A 20,995-nucleotide genomic window follows, 5' to 3' on the forward strand; every position below is an offset into this window, starting at 1 on the left:
ACAAACGCAAGTCCCGACTGCGCTGCGTACGATATTAATAGCCGTGTCAGCCAATTAGCGCCCCCCACCTGCCCAGGACACGCCCTGCCAAGCGCACCTGGGCTCAGCCCCCAATTAAAGGGTGGAGCAGGCGGTGAATGCATAAAGACAGCTACTCGGACGCCGTGCGGAGGATTGATCCGGCTCTCCGACCTGCACGGCTGTATAATGCACATGGGGGGTGGAAAACGCTCGTCCTCCGCCGCCTTTTTCTGCGGGGTTCTCTGCTTATTGCAGGTAAGTGTAGGGCTTTTTAGCTAAAGTTATCCATTTATCTACACGGTTACTAAGAGGCATATGTAGCCGTAGCCTTATTAGGGTCTGTATGATCCGGGTTATGTGTAACATTAGTCGGGTTGGGCAAACGTCTGTCCTCGTGGAGGCTTGGGGAACATAGGGTAGTTGCCTAGCGTGCGGTGCTGCTCGTTTGTATAGGTCAGGGGTAACTTTTCTCTGGTGCTTTTGCAGACTTTGCTTCAGGTAATTGCCCTGGGGTTGTTTAAATCTGCCTTCTTTGTAATGTTCGGGGCTTTCTGGGCACCCGCGTGTATTTTTGTGTCCCATATGTATAGCTGGTAACATCACATTTGTCCTTGCAGGCCGTACCCACCCTAGGCACAGATGCCCCTGGATGCCGGGCTGGTTTTACCTCCAGCGAATACACGTTTTCCGTGAACCGCAGGGAGCTGGAGAGAGGCAGGAGACTGGGCAAAGGTAATCTATCCACCGGCTATGTACCCTGCAGGGCAAGAATCATAAAGATACTTGTGGAGGGTGTAGGACCCTGTGCGGCGGGGGCATGTAACGCTCCCTGTCCGTGGCCACAAGCAGTGGTCTCCTAACTACAGGCAACTGGCCCATAATCTTTGTTACTGAGCTAATACCTAAGCCTGGTTTCGGGGTGTACTTGTAGCCATGAGTGAAGCATGTGGCAGCACAGGGGTTTAAGCCTGTTATAGGTGCGCCAGCCCACTCAATGCGGGTCTCATGATTTAAGATCCTAATGGCTTGTGTTAAAGTGACGCAACACTGTTTTTGTTCTCTCTAACTTTGGGTATGGGACTGCTACTTTAGAATTTGTGACCAACTAATTACTAGATCCTGTTAATTTTTGTTACCTCAATGGTTTGTTGGGGAAGGTGATGCCTGAAAACCCTTTTCTGTACCGAAATGTAAGATTACTGATAGTTTTATATCCTCCTTGGTGTAATGTGTACTCAGGGTGAGTGAATATCTGGTGTTACTTAAGAACAGGGAATAGTTATATTCATTATGTCTGTATTGGTACTATGGTACCTTTCCTACTCCTTCCACACTTCACTATATGCAATGTCATAACCTGTACACAAAATCCATTTCTCCATTTACTCTGGCTTAAATCTTACACTTCAATATTTTTGGTGAGTGAATATTCTCACCCATTATGACCCCGTAAGGATTGACTTCTGGCTTAATTTGTGTCCACTTTAATATTAGCGCTTCTGTGGAAAGGTAAAATGGGTTAATTACAAAACTCTCCACCTCCCTTGCCTTGTTAAAATGTGAGGGTCATGTTACTGGTTATTGAGGGATCCTGTTCTACCAACAGATGCTTTCGCACCTAGTTTGTCCGGTTTTGAGTTCCTAGTCTGATACTATACTCATTTTTAGGATACAGGGTGCTATGGTTGGTGTTTCTGAGTATTGTTGTCTGTTTGAATTGTGCAGGCTGTATATATCGTGATCTTGGGTTCTAGAATCAGAAGGGTTTGCTCTTGAGTATAGATGCTGGTGCAGACTTATTCTTTTACATGCAGAGCAGGACGTTCCAACTCATTTTGAAGTCTGTTTTGTCTTGGCTTAGCATGGACTTTTTGCTGGCCGAGACATTTTGATTTAAAGTACCCTAGTAGTTTTCTAGGTTTCTGCCACATCGAATCCAGTGTGGAATGAACAGCATCTCAAATGTTGTAACCCTTTTGGGGCCTGAATGTTGTAGTCTAGTGGTCTCAAATTCTTGTGGAGCTTGCCTTTGAAGTGTTAATGATGGCCATTGTGTGCAGTCATTCAATTAGAAATTGTTGAGCCTCCTACCCCTCCTTTCCTGTGTAGGAGACACCTCCCAGAGTGAAGCCCCTATGGTGCTTGATAACCCTGTTAGGAGTGCGGCCCTTTAGGGCAGCCCTATTGTCTGTTTGCGCAGGGCTCTTGTTCTGCTAATGCGTTATAGGCTGTAACTGAAACTCTTTGGTGAAACTCCTCCAAACTTTTTGCCCTTTGTTCAACGGAAACTGGAGGACTTGAGTTCCAACACAAAGGAGGAATTGTCAGTGTGCTCCAGGTGCAGGCGCTGTAATGCACTGAACCTCTTCCTTCACCTTTATACACTCGTCCTTATTAAAATGCCTATAAATAACCCATGCTTATTCCTAACGTTGCCATCCAAAGGTTAACGTTGCTAAATTGTGCTCTGTGTACAATAAACCTTAAACCGTAGTAAGGATAGCTTTGGATTTATAAGTTTGCATTTGGCATCTAAATGCTCTGAGCAAGCATTGAGCTGGCTTAACAAGAGAAAAAGTACACACGTCTAATCTAAGACAAACGGTTTATAAATCTTTATCAGAAGAAATAGTTGGGATTTATCTGGAGATATGGCTGATCAGTGGAGATCATTTGCTAGGATCCCAGGGTTTTTAATTGGTATTTGGTCAATCTACTGTGTTAAGGTACGCTGAGTAACAAAGTCCCAAAGAATCCAGATCCCGCCTGTTCAGACAGTTTGTACTGAAGCTTTCTCTGCTGACGTAACAATGAATGCTGTATCTTTGAAGGCAACCAGTCTATTGGCTAAATGTCAGGCGGGTTTCAGTTTGAAAATATACATTGCAGTTCAGTCAGAAAGGAGTAGATTACCCTGAGTTTACAGGGGGATTTTATGGGCTGCATAGAGTGGTAGTGGACATCTTAGATCCCATAAGGAACAATGCTTGATGTTCCTTCAAACCTCACCCTTAGTGTGGTGGATGGGGGTTTGCCATGCCTGATGTTGACCCTGTCTCCCATACTTTAGTAAACAGGGAGCAGGGCAAACTTAGTGTGTTGTACTTGCGTAGTTCACAGGGAATATAAAGCTTGAAGCTAAGAGCTGAAATCCAGGCTCCTATATTTGATTTACAGCCAGCAAGTTTTCTGACCCATGTGTAACAAATCTGTTTTACTGACAACCCCACTTAAGGCAGCATATTACATTACTTTAATATGCATGCTTTGATAATGCATAAGTACTTCTGTTATGGAGAAGCTGCAGCTCCCACTCTCATTGGTCTGACTGTTCTTGAGACTGGCTTTCAGCCAATTGGTAGCAGGGAAGCGCTTCAATTGAAATTTGTGGGATGTGCTTCATGGGTAAAAGCATGGGGTTTTAAATTGAAAGGCGATACCAGGGTAGTTTAAAGGGACATCTCACTATCTTTGCATTAAAGCACTTATAGCTAGTGGACCTTTAATTGGCCTCCTTGGCAGAGGTGATTTATGTAAACTTAATGCTCTGGACAATCATGTGGAGGGACCCCCATTATAAGATTTGTTAGTCTTTGGAATGTTTAGTTCACCTGGGTAGTAATCTTTATAGTAACAGAAAAAAATTACCAGTGTTGACGATTTAATACTTCCTGCAGATATATGAAATGTATAAAAATATGTATTGTGACAAAGTATGTAGTACATCCCATAGTAAAAATGTTAACATGGCTAGAGGGACTGTTCCTCCTAGATTGTGACACTGGTGTGTGTGCGTGCATGTGTACCAGCTTACCCTCTGCTATAAAGGAGTAGGGCTTGGCAATGTTACACATGGTGAGTTTTATGTTGCAATATTTAGCAGTTACTGTGTTTCTATTTTAATTGTTCCACATAAAGGCTTTTTAGAAGCCGGAAAACAGCCTGTTAATTAGTTGTGCTCCCCACCCCCGCTTGTATCTTTCACCTGTGCAAATAATCCTTCCTATGCGTCCTAATGGTCCTTCTAAATGTGATACTAAACATGACCGCCTGCATCTCTAAAAGGTTGGTGGATGCATTAGTGTGGCTCATTGCCTCACCAGGTTATTCCCATTCTCTCCCTAACCTATGTAAATAGTAACTGGCCATGCATGAATGGGGTTTTACATCCCCTTCCACCTCCTTCCTGCATTCTGTACCAATTTAAATACTGTAGTAAATATTCAACTTCGAGTTGATTATTTACCAAAAGCATGTTAGGAGTATATGCTGGTCTATGGCTAATGGTAGAGCTTAACTAGCGGTTTCATAAAAAGGCCATAGACTGGCTTTAGTTGATACTGCCAGGTCAGAAGGTGTCAGCCATCTCCTGATGGGTTCCAGGGTACAGATACCAGAAAAGACTATGGGGGTGGGGGCATAAATAGTAAATCTTTTGCAGCATGCTTAGGGGAGCAGTTGCCAGAAAGGCCTGTTTTTGTGAAAGCTGCAATGTTTATTTGGAGGATTCTCACATAATCTGGGAATGGGCAGATGGCTGCCATCAATGCTGTCGGTACAAACTTATCTGTCTTGTTTGATGCTGCTTTTGACCTCCGTGCTTGACATTTACACCCCATGAAAGCTAGGAATTTAAGCCATGGAATGATTCTATTGCAAGGCTGCGAATGTCCAGTCTGGAGGCAAGGAACATGTTGTAATGCAAAACGTTTAATCATTTTTCCATAAAGACCCAGATCTGTGGCCCCTATGATTACTATCCTGCTATACAATGTGTTCATGGAAACTAAGTGTCCCAGGCTTGCTACGTGAGAGGATTTAATTGTTGATTACTGACTTGTCTGCACACAGCATATCCTAATGATGAGTTGATGAGCCTTTACTGCACCACATACTACAGGCGTTTGGGATTGAGCTAGCGGGAATAAAATGCTATTCCAGGAATCTGCAGCTTGGTCTCTTACACCCTTTGTGAATAGACCATGAACAAGCTATGGTTAACTGCATGTGATTGGAAGGGTTTTTGTGCATTAGAAGTTATTTCCTGGGAGTGGCGCCTCCACAAATTCATGGAAGTCTTATGTATGCAGTGTTTCCCAGTTAGTAGAGTACCATGACTTGCTGGAGGTTGAATGGGGTATTAAACTGCCCATTTAATGGGAAATCTGCTTGGAAACCTACTGGGTACTAAACTTTGGTTACCAGTTTTGTCTCCTGTTTGCATCTTGTGACATGCATGCTACACTGACTGTTTAAAGACTCATTGAGCATCAACATGTAACTGGTATTTAAGAACGTGGCATGTCATAATAGCCATGTTAACTAATTTCTGGAGAGGGAAAGCAGATCATGTCTGCAGTTACTGTAAGCTATTACATTAAAAAGTAGCAACCAAGTAACCCTTTTTCAGTGTCATGGAATGAAAACATGCAGGTACTTCATAATTTTATTGAGTTTTCATGTTTCGGCTTGTCCCCTTTTTGTAAGAATTTTTGTGAACTCTTCTTCACTAAAGAGACTTTAAGATACACCAGTGCAGGTACGGTAGATTAGGATCCTGATACAATTCTATATTGTCTGTTTATCTGAGCTTGGTAGAACAGCTGTAAAACATTAAGCAGTCACAACTGCTCTTAAAACAAAATATGTGCACAATTTGTGTTCTGCTTTCCTTTATCAAGTAGCTATCATTTTGCGTTCACAAATATTGCATCACAAACCTAACTTTTAATCTGTCTGCTTCTAAAACTTACCCTGTTAACAAAAACAATTGCACCGTTCTGAGGATTGACCAAGCTTGCTTTGTTTTAGGCAATCTGTCAGCCTGGGTCTTGTGTAAAGAATGTTTTCACTTCAGTGTCAATTCACAGAAGTTATTTGGACCTAGAGCCACAGATCTGCAAAGTCTGCATCTGCTTCGGCATTGCGCTGAAAGGAGATGTGAAGATTGTCTTACGGCCGGCTGGGAATTGGCTTGCGTTCTGCACATAACCGGTTCTATAAAAGGCTTTCATAACTGACTTGCCTGGTTACGTAGAGATAATCTCTTGTGCATTTGCTATATGAGGAGCTTCAATTTGTTAGTAACCCAGACAGGCTTACCCATCAAATGTGTACTGCCAGGTGGTCATTTTGCAGGTTCCATGCATCAAATAGTGATTGGAGAAATAGCAACACACTAATTAACATCTCTGGATACTTAACCCAGTACAGGTGATGCGTTCTGCCATAAAGACCTGTTCTGATAATTTGTTAAAACCTAGTTCAACACAGCTGATAAAATATCAGAAGGGGAACTGTTGTCTCCTGGGAGTTTGCACTATATATGTATACATACATACATACATACATACATACATACATACATACATACATGGTCAGTATGTATGGTCGGTCTGTATGTCTGTTAAGGCTTCCATGTGATGGTCCAAGCAGATGATGCTTTGCAGTTCATAGGGTTGAGCAGTGGGTCTTGAGACTTGTGGATTTTTAAGTCACAGCCTTCTGGCCCAATTATGGTAAAGTAATTTTTACCCTAAGTAATTCTTTCTGGAACTTGCATCTTCTAGGCCTCTCCTTATCTGTTTTTGTTGGTACATATTTGTTTTGCATGTTTGCTTTTTATACAGCACTGTATAAAAAGTAAAAACTTTATAAATAAACATCTGAGTATCAAACTGATTCATAACTATTTGATACTTAGAATTTCCCTTTATCTGCCCCTTCTCTTCCCCACCTTTGTAAATACTAGAACAGACCAACAAAAATCAGTAACTTAATAGAATGTTAGGATTAACCGTGCACACCAGACAACATAACTTACCAACAAAATGGGCTTCTAATACATGTATATTGGTTGTTTAAATCTTTGGAGAGCTATAAAAGGTTTTAGGGAAGTGGAATACTTCGCCATTGTCAGACTGGTAGCTTCCGTTTTCTCTTATGGATTTTGTATGTGCTTTTAGCTTGAGTGAAGTTCTTCCAGTAAGTATTGCTTATTACTGCTATGTTGAGTTTGCATTTTCCGACCACTAGTCACTCATTGTGCTGATCTGCTGTTTTAGCAGCTTGAATACACAAAGCCAGTGTTGGGATGTGCAATTGTCAAGTGAAGTGTAATGTGAATATGGGGGGAAGGGTAATGGGTATCTGACATTGTGGAAATGAACTCTGGGTTATGAGGGTTGCTCAGAGTCCTAGTGGTAGATGATTGGATGGTGTATAGACATAAAGGGGAGCTTTGTATATGTATGCAGACTTGGATTACTTCATAAAAAGTGCCCATCGCCAATACAGTTTGCACACATCAAATTAATCAGCGCACAGCTTTCTAATTTATTTCTGCTATTGCAAGCAAGTGCTCCACAGGCTGCCACTTATTCCAAAGTTCATAATTTGCACGCTAGTTTGTTCTCTGGAAGCAAAGTGTGTATCTCTAGCACTTTGGTAGTGAAGAGAGCTTCACTAACACTTGATGGGATTGTTCTTATTTCTTATGTGGGTGCTCTGATTTTCTTTTTCATTCTCCTACTTCTAAGGCTGCTTTGATACACAAAATAATAGTTCTTTGTCTCCTCTTAGCAGTGAACATCTCTTCAGTCACATGTCAGCCCACAGGACAGCAGTCAGCAGATCTCTAGAAATTTGGATATGGTTCAAATGTTCTCTTCTAAAGCTTCAATGCTCCCAGGCAAATTGTCTAGTATAGTAGCAAAGGGTTAATGAGCATGTATGCGTGCTGTAACAGAATATTGCTTATTTTGGTTTGTAACAATCAGTTTTGGTTCTGTGTAGTTAATGTGAATTGTGTGCAGGCCTGCTTGATACTCTGACATGACTGTAGTAAATTTACATGGGATAAGTTAGGTGTTACATTCATTTTGGAATTGGAATACTGTGCCGATTAAATGTACATTGCCCTTGTTGTGGTCACACTTAAGCCAGATAAGTAGGATAGACGTCCAGTCCTGCGCAGGTAATTACACAGGATCTGTATTGACGCAGATGCCTTTTATACTGTATGGTGTAATATCTCTGTATCCACCTTATACAGAAGCCATCCAATTGTAGTGTGTATGGCTTGATTTCTGCTCCTTGGCTTTGAAAGCTCCCAATTCTGCTTTGGAGGTAAAAGGCATTGCAGTTGGGTTAAGTACTGTGAGTGAGCATTGTCATTGCGGTGTACTGCACTGGTTATCTGAATATTCTTTGAAGATTTGTTGGTTAGGTTCATGTTCAAGCTTGTCGTTATGGAACGTTATTATGCAAGTCTGTTTTGTCATGTCCTCGCCCACCCCTTCTGGCCTTTTTCATGGACCCTGTATACTTGGCACAGATTTTGAAGCCATTAAGTGTAGTCTTTTGAATGATCTTTCCCAAGTTAAATAAAATAAAATGGATACTTTGTCTGGCTGTGCTGTAAGCTCCATATTGCAAATGGGTAATTTCAGGATCCTTGGTGGCTTTTAGTCCTGTGCTATTCATATCCAGCAGATAAATGCAGTAACTGGCATAAACATGTTTTCTCCTAGGAGAACTAATCTGATGCATTACTTGGAATCTCAAGGCCCAGTAAGGCTTAATGCATCATCACTTTCTGCTGGACCTTGAGAATCCATCTTTATTTTGTTCTTTTGCAGGGTAAAGTATGTGCAAGGTCATTTAAATGACACTTATCATTACTGTTTACAGAAACATGTTTGCCAGATAATGTCAGTCTCCTCATTAACCCAGCACAGAATATTTACTGCTTATGCTTTGTAGGTTATTCTCCAAAACCATCTGGATGTTTTCAAATCAAATAGAAACGCAAAACTACACCATGCTAACTGGGTGCTTCTGCACCTTTGGTCCCAATCCCTTCCAGCTTGACTGTCCTATCAAAAGGCTTATTAAAGCTTTTTTGTTGGAAAAACTTGTAAAGGGCGATTAGGCTCTGCTGAACCTTTGACTTCAATGTCCTAGGATACTCTGTATGTATACTGTGCAGTTTGGTTAAAGCTGTGGTATAATATATTAAATCACTAAGCAGGTATTGGGGATGATGGCCAACTTGTGTGGACAGTCCACTCACACTATTCTTTGTTTCTGTAGTCAGCTTTGTGGACTGTGCACCGCGGAAGCATCAGCTCTATGATGTAGGAGACTCTCGGTTTCGTGTGCTGATGGATGGCACAGTCTTGGTGAAGCGCCATGTAAATCTCCACGGGAAGGACACAAAATTCACAATTAGTACCTGGGATGCTCTTGGGAAGAAATATACAGCCACAATCACAGTACTCAATAAACGCCACAGACATGCCAAGGTACTTGCTGTTTTTTGGGAGTTGGGGAATAAGCTTCTGGGTATAGCTGCAGCATTGTGTTCAGAAATAATTCTACATGGTGCTGAGCTCTTGTCTTATTTGCAGGATGCTTCCAGCTTGTCTCACAAGCTCCCAGTGCTAACATTCACTGAGAAACAGACTGGGCTAAAGAGGAGGAAGAGGGACTGGGTTATCCCTCCCATAAGTGTATCGGAAAATGAAAAGGGTCCGTTCCCTAAACGCCTGGTGCAGGTATGTGAACAGGTCTTGTGTGAACCATTGACAATTTAACTTGTGCATGATCATTTGGGTTATAAACTGTACAGCAAGCCTACACCACGCCCGCAGCGCCCCTTCTGAAATCATCATTTATGTTGCTGCAAGCTGGACAACCAAAGGGCAGCTTCTCAACTCATGCTTTAGCTTATAGATTTGTTCTCTTTAACAGATTAAATCCAACAAGGACAAAGGAACAAAGGTTTTCTACAGTATCACAGGTCAGGGTGCAGACACCCCTCCTGAAGGAGTTTTCCGGATAGAGAAAGAGACTGGCTGGATGAGTGTAACGCAGCCTCTGGATCGTGAAACGAACAATAAATATAGGGTGAGTGGCTAACTTCCACTTAGCAGGCTTCATCATATCTGAAACTGGGGTGTGGACTGACAGCGGGTGATTTTTTTTTTTGAGTCAGAAGCAGCTGGATGACCTGGACATAATCCTGATTTGGCTGCTCGCTTAGTCTCCTTGCCTTGATTGAAGTATTGTGCACTCATGATCTTTTCCTCTTCAGCTCCTGTCTCACGCGGTGTCGGAAAATGGCCAGCCAGTGGAGGAGCCAATGGAGATCATAATCAAAGTAATTGATCAAAATGATAACCGGCCCAAATTTGTAGAGGAAGTGTTCAAAGGATCTGTGAGGGAAGGATCTCAGCCGGGTAAGAAGGCCACAAATAACTACTGTTCACTCTTCTGCAACTGGTAGAAGTGTTGAGTAGCTGTTTTTGTTTTTTAGGATATCTATAACTGGCACCATTTTTCTAATATGTTCATCTTTCACAGGCACAGCTTTTATGTCAGTGTCTGCTACAGACGATGATGACGATGAAGATACAGATAATGCCCTTATTGGTTATTCTATCCTGAAGCAAGACCCTGAGGACCCTTCAACTGGGCTCTTTACCATAAACAGGGCCACTGGTGTGATCAGTGTAATTGGGACAGGATTGGACAGGGAGGTATGGACTGATACAATTATACGCAATGTATGAAAAGCATAATTTGTAGTTGTACGATAAAAATCAGCAGCGGTAGAGGTCGTTTTGTGGCCCCCGTACAGATCACTAAGGAAAGTGTTTTTACAGAGGATACGAGAGTACACGCTGACTGTGCAGGCCGCAGACATGAATGGAACTGGTTTATCAACCACTGGAAAAGCTGTAGTAGAGATCATGGATGCCAACGACAATGCCCCCATCTTCAACCCCACAACGGTGTGTAATTCTGTAAACTAACTGTACTTAATCTTGATGCATGGGAGGAATCAAACACAGTATCAGGACCTCGTCTCTTTAACCACTGCCTGACAAATACATTGTTCATTACAGTACACTACATTAGTGCCGGAGAATGAAGTTGGATTTGAAGTTCAGAGGCTTTCTGTAACTGACCTTGACCAGACTGGTACAGCTGCATGGCAGGCCGTGTACAAGATTAGAGGGAATGAGGCAGGTTTCTTCGCCATTACCACAGACCCGGACACTAATGATGGCATCCTGACAACTGCAAAGGTAAGGTTTCTCATTACCATTCTACACAATAGCTAGGCTTTTTCTCTGTTCAGACTGTGCTGTGCAAAGCCTTAAGTACTTGTAATAGTACAGCTCTTCACTCCCAAGGCTTCTGATTTCTGCATGACCTTGAGGTGAATATAGGTTTAGTAGTTTTCCCCAAAAAATGTGAAGTGTAACAACTAACCCATAGGGCGGGAGAACATTATTCAGATGTCCCTTGGGGGTTACAGTTAGTAGTTTGTAGCATCCACACTGCTAGGAATTTTCTTTGTAAGAACTTGCTGCTGGTAATATGACAAGTAGGTGAGATTTTGAGCTAGTGCTTTCCTTTGTTCTGCAGGGTTTGGATTATGAGTTGAGGAGGCAGTATGTGCTGCAAATCACTGTAGAAAATGTGGATCCCTTTACTGTTCCACTGCCAACCTCTACGGCTACGGTGACGGTGAATGTGGAGGATGTGAACGAGGCCCCCTACTTTGTACCAACCATTAGCAGGGTGGATATTCTGGAGGATCTTCCTCTAGGTCAGAAGGTTGTGTCCCTTGTTGCACAGGATCCAGACAAGCAGCAAGTCCAAAAGCTAAGGTAAACTATGCCTATCCAACAAATCTTCCACTTAGCTGCCATATTTTAAAGTAAATCCTCATTTGAAACAACCAATGATTGTAAATAGACTTGTACATTTGTATAAATTATCAACCAATGAAGAGCAGCTGTCCAACAGACCTTTAAAATCCTGCACCAAAGCTGCTGTGTAGTTACCACATTAACTCTAACTCTTAATAGAAAACCAGCTGAAAATGTAAATATAACACTAACATAATGCACTCATATTTGCCAGAAAACAAACAGGCCGATATTTGGAACGCAAGGTTTTTTTAGTGAAGGCTGTGCCAAAGTCTTATTGCAAATGCTGCAAACTTTCTGAGCCCTTTCTAGGTGGAAGGTTCCTACTTGCAAAAAGGTTTGTCTGGCATACTGTAAAAATAACATATTGCAGAGTAAGAATCCTTGTCATGCATCTATGCACTTGGTACTTGCATTAATGCTATCTTATAGTAAGCAAGACAAACTAGGCTTATCTTTGATGTATGCACTTTACCACCTAATGCTTTTCTTTTACCATCAGTTACATCATTGGCAATGACCCAGCCCGCTGGCTCTCTATTAACAAGGACACTGGCATTATCACAGGAAATGGAAACCTGGATAGAGAGTCGGAATATGTGAAGAACAACACTTACACGGTCATAGTGTTGGTATCTGATGACGGTAAGTCTATTGAACTCTTCCTGTACAGACTATCCAAGGAATTTGTACATGTCTTTCAGACAGGTGCCACCCACTATTAAATGTTAGAATGTTTGTCTGACGGTGCTTCTCGTCCCTCTACAGGAGTTCCTGCTGGCACGGGAACCGGAACACTAGTTATCAATCTCCTGGATGTCAATGATAATGGTCCTGTGCCCAGCCCACGGACTTTCAAAATGTGTAACAGGAATCCCGAGCCCCAGCTTCTTACCATCACAGATGCTGATCTACCTCCCAACACATACCCCTTTACTGTGGAGCTGGCACATGGTTCTGAGATGCTTTGGGTGGCTGATCCCAAAGATGAACAAGGTAATTCTTGATCTGCTGTAACCACTAACTTTGTAGGCACAATGAGCAGCAACCGTCTAGTTCTTCCATCAGTGTGTTTTATATTGACCTGGTAACCAAACCTGTTCTAACTTTTACCATTACTGTCATTCTGACAGGAACAACAGTGCTGCTTAAACCAGCAGGGGAGCTGAAGAAAGGAGAATACAGTATATATCTCAGACTAACGGACGCTCCAGGCTGGCAGCAGCTCACGGTCGTGAATGCATCTATTTGCGACTGTGAGGGTAATACCGTTAGCTGCTCAGACACGCGTGTAGCTGGCATTGATCTTCCAGTTATCTTGGTGATCCTGGGCTCCATCTTGGCTCTGCTCAGTAAGTATTGTAAGGTGCAGAACTGCACTTGTATGTAAATAGTTCTAGTATGTTGAACTGCTCTTGGACTGCAGATCTGTTGTGCACTGGCTGATGCCCTTGCATTTAGTTCTGGAATTTATATAGCTTTTCTCCCAGTGGGATTCAAAGCATGTCACAGGGTTAAAACATACACATTAACTTAATGTAGTTACATAATTGGACATTAATGTAGAACAATAAGTGAATTTGCTGAATGCTTGGGAGAAAAGCTTTTGAAGTCTTGAAAGATGGGGCTTTCCTGACTGAATGTGCCTGAGTTCCTGAGTTCCAGAGTGTAGGAGCAAAATGCGTTGGAGACTGACTTTGTGTGCACGCTGGGCACTGAAATGTGTAGAAGGGGGCAAGTTGGGATGTAGGGTGATAACTTTCAGGTAACGGGCCCTGGGTTTTTAGAGCTTTAAAAGTCATGCCCTCCTTAAAATAGATTCTCCATTTAATAGGAAGCCAATGCAGAGAGTTGAGAATAAGTGTGATATGGCATGGCTGCTGCATTTTGGACAGTCTGTTGAACTGCAGATTTGTGCGCTTGTTACCATTGCATTTAGTTTTGGCAGTTAATCAGATTTCATCTTTCTTCTAGTCCTCATTTTGCTGTTGCTACTGTTCTTGAAGAAGCGAAAGGTGGTTAAGGAACCTTTACTGCTGCCAGAAGATGATACACGTGACAACATCTTCTATTATGGCGAGGAAGGTGGTGGAGAGGAGGACCAGGTGAGGAATATCTAGATAGAATGTAGCAGTAATTCCCATGCAAGTGTGAAGCAAGCTTCCAGACCTTTCTGTAGTACCTGGCTAGATCTGTATCTTATGTGTATTTTTTTCCCAGGACTATGATTTGAGTCAATTGCATCGCGGCCTAGATGCTCGTCCGGACATCATGAGGAATGATGTGGTCCCAACACTGATCCCTGCACCCCAGTACAGACCAAGGCCATCCAATCCTGAAGAAATTGGGAACTTCATTGATGAGGTGTGTGCTAAATCTTACTTGCCTGAAAATTAGTTTTTTTTTTTCTCCATGGCACCTGAAATTTCAGTAATGTGGCTTAAATGCCTGACCAGTACCACCAGTCACAAAGCATTTCCTGCATGCCATCTTTATCCATGGCTGGGGCATCAAGCTTCTCAGCCCTATTGATTTGCATTTAAGTCTCATTGCACTGACTGGTTAACTTCCAATCAGCATTTCCTGAGTGGACATTAGTTGTCCAGGGCTGCCTTTGACGGGAAACTGCTTAATGGAGTCCCTGCTTCATTAAAAGCAGAAATTACTTCCAAGAGCTGACAGCACCTCCCCAGTCTAATGGTCTCCAGCAACAATTTCTATGTTGGTTATATTTACCCTTTGATAACATTACTTATTGTGGGCATGGAACTGGGATCAGCTGGTCAAAAACTAGGGTTCAATGTCTAATGGTGCACTTGTATACACAATGTTTTCCTTCTCATAGAAAAATGTCTGAACCATGTTCACTCTAATCTAATTTTTTCCTTTTCCTTTAATCCAGAACCTCCACGCAGCAGATAATGACCCTACTGCCCCGCCGTATGACTCCTTGCTTGTATTTGACTATGAAGGCAGCGGCTCTGAGGCTGGGTCCCTCAGCTCTCTGAATTCTTCAAACTCTGATGAAGATCAGGACTATGACTGTATAAATGACTGGGGACCCCGTTTCAAGAAGCTAGCTGACATGTACGGTGGTGAAGATGAGTAGATTATGGATGCTGTCACTGGTCTGTGTGGATAAAGCCACTAAATGATTCGTTTTGGACAATGTCTCCATCGTTTGGACTCCTATTGAACAAGAGTTTTAACACTAAAGTTTCTGTATAGTGAATTTGAAGAACCAAACTACATTCAATCATTCCCTGGTCCTAAAATGCCTTCAAGAAAGACAATGCTCAGTGCCTTCATATTTCAGTCTTTGCAATATCCTTAGTGGCCTTGTTGAGTTTAGAAATGGCTCTGAATGCCACATCCTGAAACTCCTAGTTCCAGTTGGGTAAGCTGTCATACTAGGGAGTTATAGGGGGGTTACATGTTTCTCAGCTATTGCTTTCTCTTAATGTCTACCTTAGTATAACTTTTACAACTTGAGTACTAAGTCCGGTTGTCATGCATTGAAAAAGATCAGATGCAGGAGGACCAGATGCTGCTGTTACGTAGATTCAGACACTGGAAGAAAAACTACTGAATTAAATTATAAAGAAAATTATACTAAACGTCAAATACCTTGGTGTGCCTCTGGTTGCGTCACCTGCACAGGACACGCATGCAACATTTCTGAATGTGAGGAACGTTACTGTAATTTGGTGTGCTTGCTATCGAAATACCTTGTTTTTAATCTACTTTAAATTTGTCTCAAATTTGACTTTTTATAGTTCCATTTTTCGTTAATACGTATTTATAGAAATTGTGTTGTATGTTAAAATTTCAACCAAAAAAATCATGTAAAATACACATTATTAAAGGTTCCTTTGCTTTTGTTTACGGAACAGCTGTTTTTTTTTGTTAACTTGAAAGCTTCACCTTCTGGAGGCAATGTTAACTATAGCCACATATATTTTTATATTAAATGTTTGGTTTTTTCTCTCCTGAGTGGTTAATGTTTTGCTGAACAATTAAAATGTACACTTTTTAAAATAGTGGCATTTGTTTCTCTAACATCCCACCATATTGGGTTTTCACTGGTGTATACAAGAGGCTACTAACTTCAGCCATGCGGAAACAAATGGCTTTTTGATGTCAAGAAGCGCTCTGCTAACCCTTCAATTAAATGGATTATAGGGGGTACTGATTTATAGGTGAAGTCTGCAGGAAGTATAGTTTATTTGGGTTTCTAATGAGGTGTGAACAGGATGTTTGTGATAGATGGTTGGGAGCTAGTGTTGTGTAAACAGGAGCTGCTGAGGTTAAATATCAAAGGGTCAAGACAGACCTCTGTAGACAGCCAGTACTCCCCATATACCTGTAACTGCTGTATTTATATTAAGCATATGCACCATTATAGCCACATTTATACAGTTGATCCTTTTGGTTGTAATTTACGTTCACATGTTAAAGTGTTGAATTGACTAACCCTAATTCTAATTTCTGTATTAATGCTTGTGTACGCTGGCCTTAATGTAATGAATCTGTGCATTGCTGCTACTTCTGTGCCAATGCATGAACAAACTAAAAAGGATGAAATACAATCACCTGAGAATGTGCCCCTACGTATACTACACCCCCTCCCCAATCCTTTGTATTCACTGGAGGGCAGATTATCAGATGAGGAAAAGACAATGGTCACAAGATACCATTTTACAAGTAACTGCTTTGACTTACAAACATACTTTCAAGTTTCCACATTGCTAATACTGTTATGTATTTACATCAGTCAGCGTGATCTTTATAAAACTGCAACCCCAACATTTGTCCTGGAGTTGCTCCAATGGGAGAGATTTGGAAAATCTTAGGGGGGGAATCCCTGATTTTTGATAGACTGGTTCCTTCATCCCACAAAGGTGTACTCTAGACAATTGCATCTATAACCTAGTGCTGTTGTATTTGTTGTCCAGGTAAATGTAGTACATTAAAATAGTAGTCTCCCCTGCTTAGTGTCTTACAAAGACTTGATGCAGCACTATGTAATTAGGGCAGGTTTTAGATATGTATTATATATATAACTACAGCAGATTTTGTTGACTTCCCTATCGATCATTGTTCTGCGATATTGTCGCATGTCTGACATTCCCTGTTAGATTCTGAAGTCTGTCTTCTTGCCAGTTGCATGTGGCTGGCAAGCTTGAGACTTTTCAGTGTGCCAGTCATTCAAAATGTCAACGCTTAGATAAACTTATTATATAGCACTAATATACTACTCATCCATGTACCAATAGTACACACATACAAAATGTTCTGGGTTAGATTGAATAGTTTACATCCAAGGAAAGATTAAAAGATGAAATATATAGTAAAGAGAACCAGGATACTTATCTGGTTCTGATGGAACTAAGCAGTAAAGAATACATGTAAATAATGTGTATTAAACTCTGTGAAGAGCACCTGTGTTTATGCTAAACGGGGTGTAAGACAATAGTTTTTTGGGGGGTTTCAAAAACTAAAACCGTGATGTAGAATAATGTGAATGAAGAGAATGAGTTCCAGTATTCAGGCACAGACACTTGGCAGATCTGTATTTTATGTCTGCACTTTAGGCTCAATCACATAAAACCCAATCCTTTCTCAAGCGTTTTCACTTTGTATAGAAACAATCTATCAGTGCCGGTTTTTGTGTCACGTTACAATTAAGCATTTAGTAATACACATATTTAAACTTTCTAATGAGTGGGGAAAGCAGGAGGTTTATTTCCTAAATTAAATTACTCACCCCCTTCATTGGATAAACTATGCTAATTTAGGGTTAGTCTATTACATTTTCCTGTACCTTCCATAGAAATGTTTAATTACTCATTGCAGTTATACTGTCTGCCTGGTGAGTTTTTGTAAAGAGCATTCTAATTACCATAAATTGTCCAAGAGGTAGGAGGTCATGGTTCCTTAAGGCGAGGATTAGATTCCAACTTATTCATTGCAGGGGGGGGGGTGTACAGCACAGGGAGTGACTGGAAATGGCTATACAGCCTTTATTACAGCACTGGAAAGATCATTAATATTATACTGATATTCATTGCTTTTTGTTCTGAGTGTTCCTCTAAAAGCTGTCCCACTCCAACAAACCATAAGCTGAGTGCTCTAGAAGCAAAGTGACTCTGTTACTGTTCTTTTAACCATACAGGAAGTTTACTGTAACAGAAGAATTTTCTTCTGCTATGGCAACAAATAATGTAAACATATCAGAGACCTTTTCTTGTGGCTACATGGTAAAACAAATCAGGTCCGACAACAAATATGAAAAAGGAAGATCCGAGAATATGAGAGAGAGATGCCTTTGAGGCTGGTTTCGTACTATTTTCTCTTATCTCATGTTTCATATCACATCTCTTCCTGATCCCCGGGTTGTTTAGTCTCTTGTGAAATCACCTGGTGACTGCAGTATGAATCACGTCTATTTCCTGTTTTTATACTACAGGTATAGAAACTGCTAGTTCTTCTGTCTATGTTTACAAGTCAATAAAAAACAGAACATAAAAAGCTCTTCAACTCAACTCCGGGGAACTTTGGGTTACTTTTACACTAAGGGTTTGCTGGAGGTTGAGTGGTAGGGGTTTGGGGGGGGTTGCAGAGCTCAAAAAGATTTATGGGGTTCTTAGTAAAGGATGAATATGATAAGGCTACAGAATAACCAATATACCATAACACAATATATTTTAATATACTGTAGAGGTATAATAAACCTATGTACAGAGATCTCTCTCTTTCTTGGGCAACAACCTAAGGATATTATTAAAACACATATCACAAGCATGGTATTCATGGTGAGCTAAAGGGGGGGTTACCATCCCTGTACTATAACATGGGAATAAAGTAAACATTGAAATATGGATCTTGGCACCCTTTTCTCGATCACAGTCTCTTTTTTGATCTCACATAGTGAGGTTTATCACACTGGATAAACAGGTTTTTCTTAACTGAGAAGCGCCTTAATGCAACATTTATTAAATTAACAATGAGAATTGCCCCAGGGATCCGATGCATCATAATAACTCTCTGTTATAACAGTGTTCTCTTTAGTGGCCAGTTGGGGGCGTAAGAGCTCGCACCCTTGTGACTCTGTCATTGTGTATTATAGGTGTGAAAAATTAGAGATCCGTCTCCAACACCTTAAATTACACGTGTGCAAAGACAAGGATCAAAATCTACCACAAAAACATCAACATAATTATTTATTAATAAATACATTTAGCGATACGTTTTTATTTATGTTAAATCTGCGGTTATTTGCCATCTCAGTGTGGCACAATTTGCATGTTCAGTAGCAATACCAGTGTGTAGCGGGAGCAAAGTCAACAAAAGAGCAAATATATACATAATGGTCAGACAAGCAGCCAGCCGTGGACTTTCAGAATGCTATATATCCCTGGGCTGAAGGCCAGCGCCAGAACTTCATGAATCCCATTCATTTTTAACAAAATGTAAGTAATATATTAGCAAAAAAAAAATAAAGCTACGTTTAGGAGGTCTATATTCTCTCTAGAAAGCCCATACAGTTTTAGTGACTGTAGGTGCAGGATTATAGTCAGAGATAACTACCACCAGGATCCTGTTTTCTAACACTTTACAAATTGGCTATTCATTGTGACGTTGGGTTAGTCCTGGAAGTTATTAGGCTGGCCACTGGGCTGTTCATCCCACGAGGTTCACAGAATCAATATGTGTGGTGTGGTCCCCATTAAAAATTACAGGCCCAACGGTAGAAAAAAAAAAAGCTGAAATATGAAGCCAAAACCCAGGGCAAGTCGGTCACAATTAGAGGAGACACAACCCACACAATCACTGTTCTCCATGATACACAAAGACCTCGTTCTAACTCCGCTAAATCACTGTCACTTTTAACAGAACCCTACAGTTTTCAATGGAAATATGAACTGACGTGGTCAAGACCGCCAAGTAGTATTGTCACAATATAACTGCTGTCCTCTCTAATATCCTGCCCATTTGTAGGTATCAATTGTCACTTCAGTAACAATGGTAGCAATGCCATCTAAACATATACACAATAATAACACTTGGGCCTGCATAATATAATGTGAAGAAAGTATACTGTATTATTATTATTATTATTATCTTTTATTTATATAGCACAAACAATTTACCCAGTGCTTGTTATAATACAAATACTCAAGGGGTAAGACTAGAATTGACAGACTAAGATACATTAGGTGGAGAGAGATGTAGAGCTGTGCTCGCAAGTTACAACATGTAAAGTCTCTAAAATTAAATATATTTACTTTCTAATTTTTTTTTGTAAGTGTCATTTAACGCTTACATTACTAGCTGGGATACCAAGTTCCCTTCCAGTGAGTGGCAGGACCGCCATTGAATAAGAAAGTGCCAGCTTTTCCCTGTTCCCTAGCTAATGTCTCATTAATGCCAGGGATATGACCATGCCAGTGCCCATCAATGAATCATATAGCCATGCAATGCCTTATGTGGAAATCCAGTAACATCATAATAAGGTGTCCCGTTTTAAAGTCATACCCAACATTTATGCTTTTTGTACTCCTTTTCATTCTCTTTAAATATAGTGCCATACAAAAAGGATGTGAGATACTCACCAAGAACAGATGAGAGTATCAGCCAAGCTTGAGAGCATCAGGCACGAGAGAGCAAGGAGGGCTGTTAGTTCCCTCGTGCAGAGGAAATTTGCCTCTCATTCCGTTTGCCCCTTTTGGGTGGGACCAGACTAATATGCAGATGAAGATTTTGTCTCTGTAATGGCACAAGAAAGCAAACATTTTAAATGCTCTCAAGCAGTGATGCACCTTAAGGCAGACTATGAAGTGGCTGTCTGCTCTTGGTGAACATCTCACATCCTTTTTCTACGGCATCTCTTGGGGTTCACTACAAGTGAAAAAGTGATTCCAGACGTGGACTTTCTCTCTTGAGCATAGAATAAAAACTAAATGTAATCTGCAACTCAGGCCAATGAAGACACAAAGCTGTATCTGTGGTTGCTAGTTCCATTGTGCAGAGGAGCTTTATGTTGTGTTTGGTTCTTGACTGCAGCATCAGATATACGTGGGGATTTTTTTCCTTTATAATGACCAAAATAACAGATGCCCCCAGTGGGGCAGTGCTGGTAGGCTAAGAAGTGATTGTCAGTTCTTGGTGATTCTCATGGTTTTTTGTATAGCATGACAATACTTAATTTATGGGATATATGTTATGGGTAATGCAGTGCGTGTGGTGTG

The 20,995-nt window shown here is 41.1% G+C and overlaps 1 protein-coding gene across 1 annotated transcript; it reads left to right on the forward strand.

Moving 5' to 3' along the window:
• The first annotated feature begins 133 nt into the window (after positions 1-133).
• On the forward strand, positions 134-15,737 carry LOC128467058 (blastomere cadherin-like). Its single transcript, XM_053448565.1, has 16 exons — positions 134-276; positions 639-753; positions 9,115-9,326; positions 9,432-9,578; positions 9,775-9,930; positions 10,118-10,262; positions 10,387-10,562; positions 10,689-10,817; positions 10,932-11,114; positions 11,458-11,702; positions 12,247-12,389; positions 12,513-12,740; positions 12,878-13,096; positions 13,719-13,849; positions 13,965-14,108; positions 14,647-15,737. The coding sequence occupies exons 1-16, from the start codon at positions 208-210 to the stop codon at positions 14,851-14,853; spliced, it is 2,649 nt and encodes an 882-aa protein (XP_053304540.1). The 5' UTR covers positions 134-207; the 3' UTR covers positions 14,854-15,737.
• Positions 15,738-20,995: the final 5,258 nt, after the last annotated feature.

The sequence above is a fragment of the Spea bombifrons genome, chromosome 10, assembly GCF_027358695.1.
Source record: "Spea bombifrons isolate aSpeBom1 chromosome 10, aSpeBom1.2.pri, whole genome shotgun sequence".
NCBI classification, from domain to species: domain Eukaryota; kingdom Metazoa; phylum Chordata; class Amphibia; order Anura; family Pelobatidae; genus Spea; species Spea bombifrons.

Excerpts from the sequence above, each read along its gene's own strand:
- LOC128467058 (XM_053448565.1), top strand. The coding sequence starts at position 208 with ATGCACATGGGGGGTGGAAAACGCTCGTCCTCCGCCGCCTTTTTCTGC. Across the intron at positions 754-9,114 it reads AGGCAGGAGACTGGGCAAAG|TCAGCTTTGTGGACTGTGCA; the intron begins GTAATCTATCCA and ends TTGTTTCTGTAG. Across the intron at positions 10,818-10,931 it reads CCATCTTCAACCCCACAACG|TACACTACATTAGTGCCGGA; the intron begins GTGTGTAATTCT and ends TGTTCATTACAG.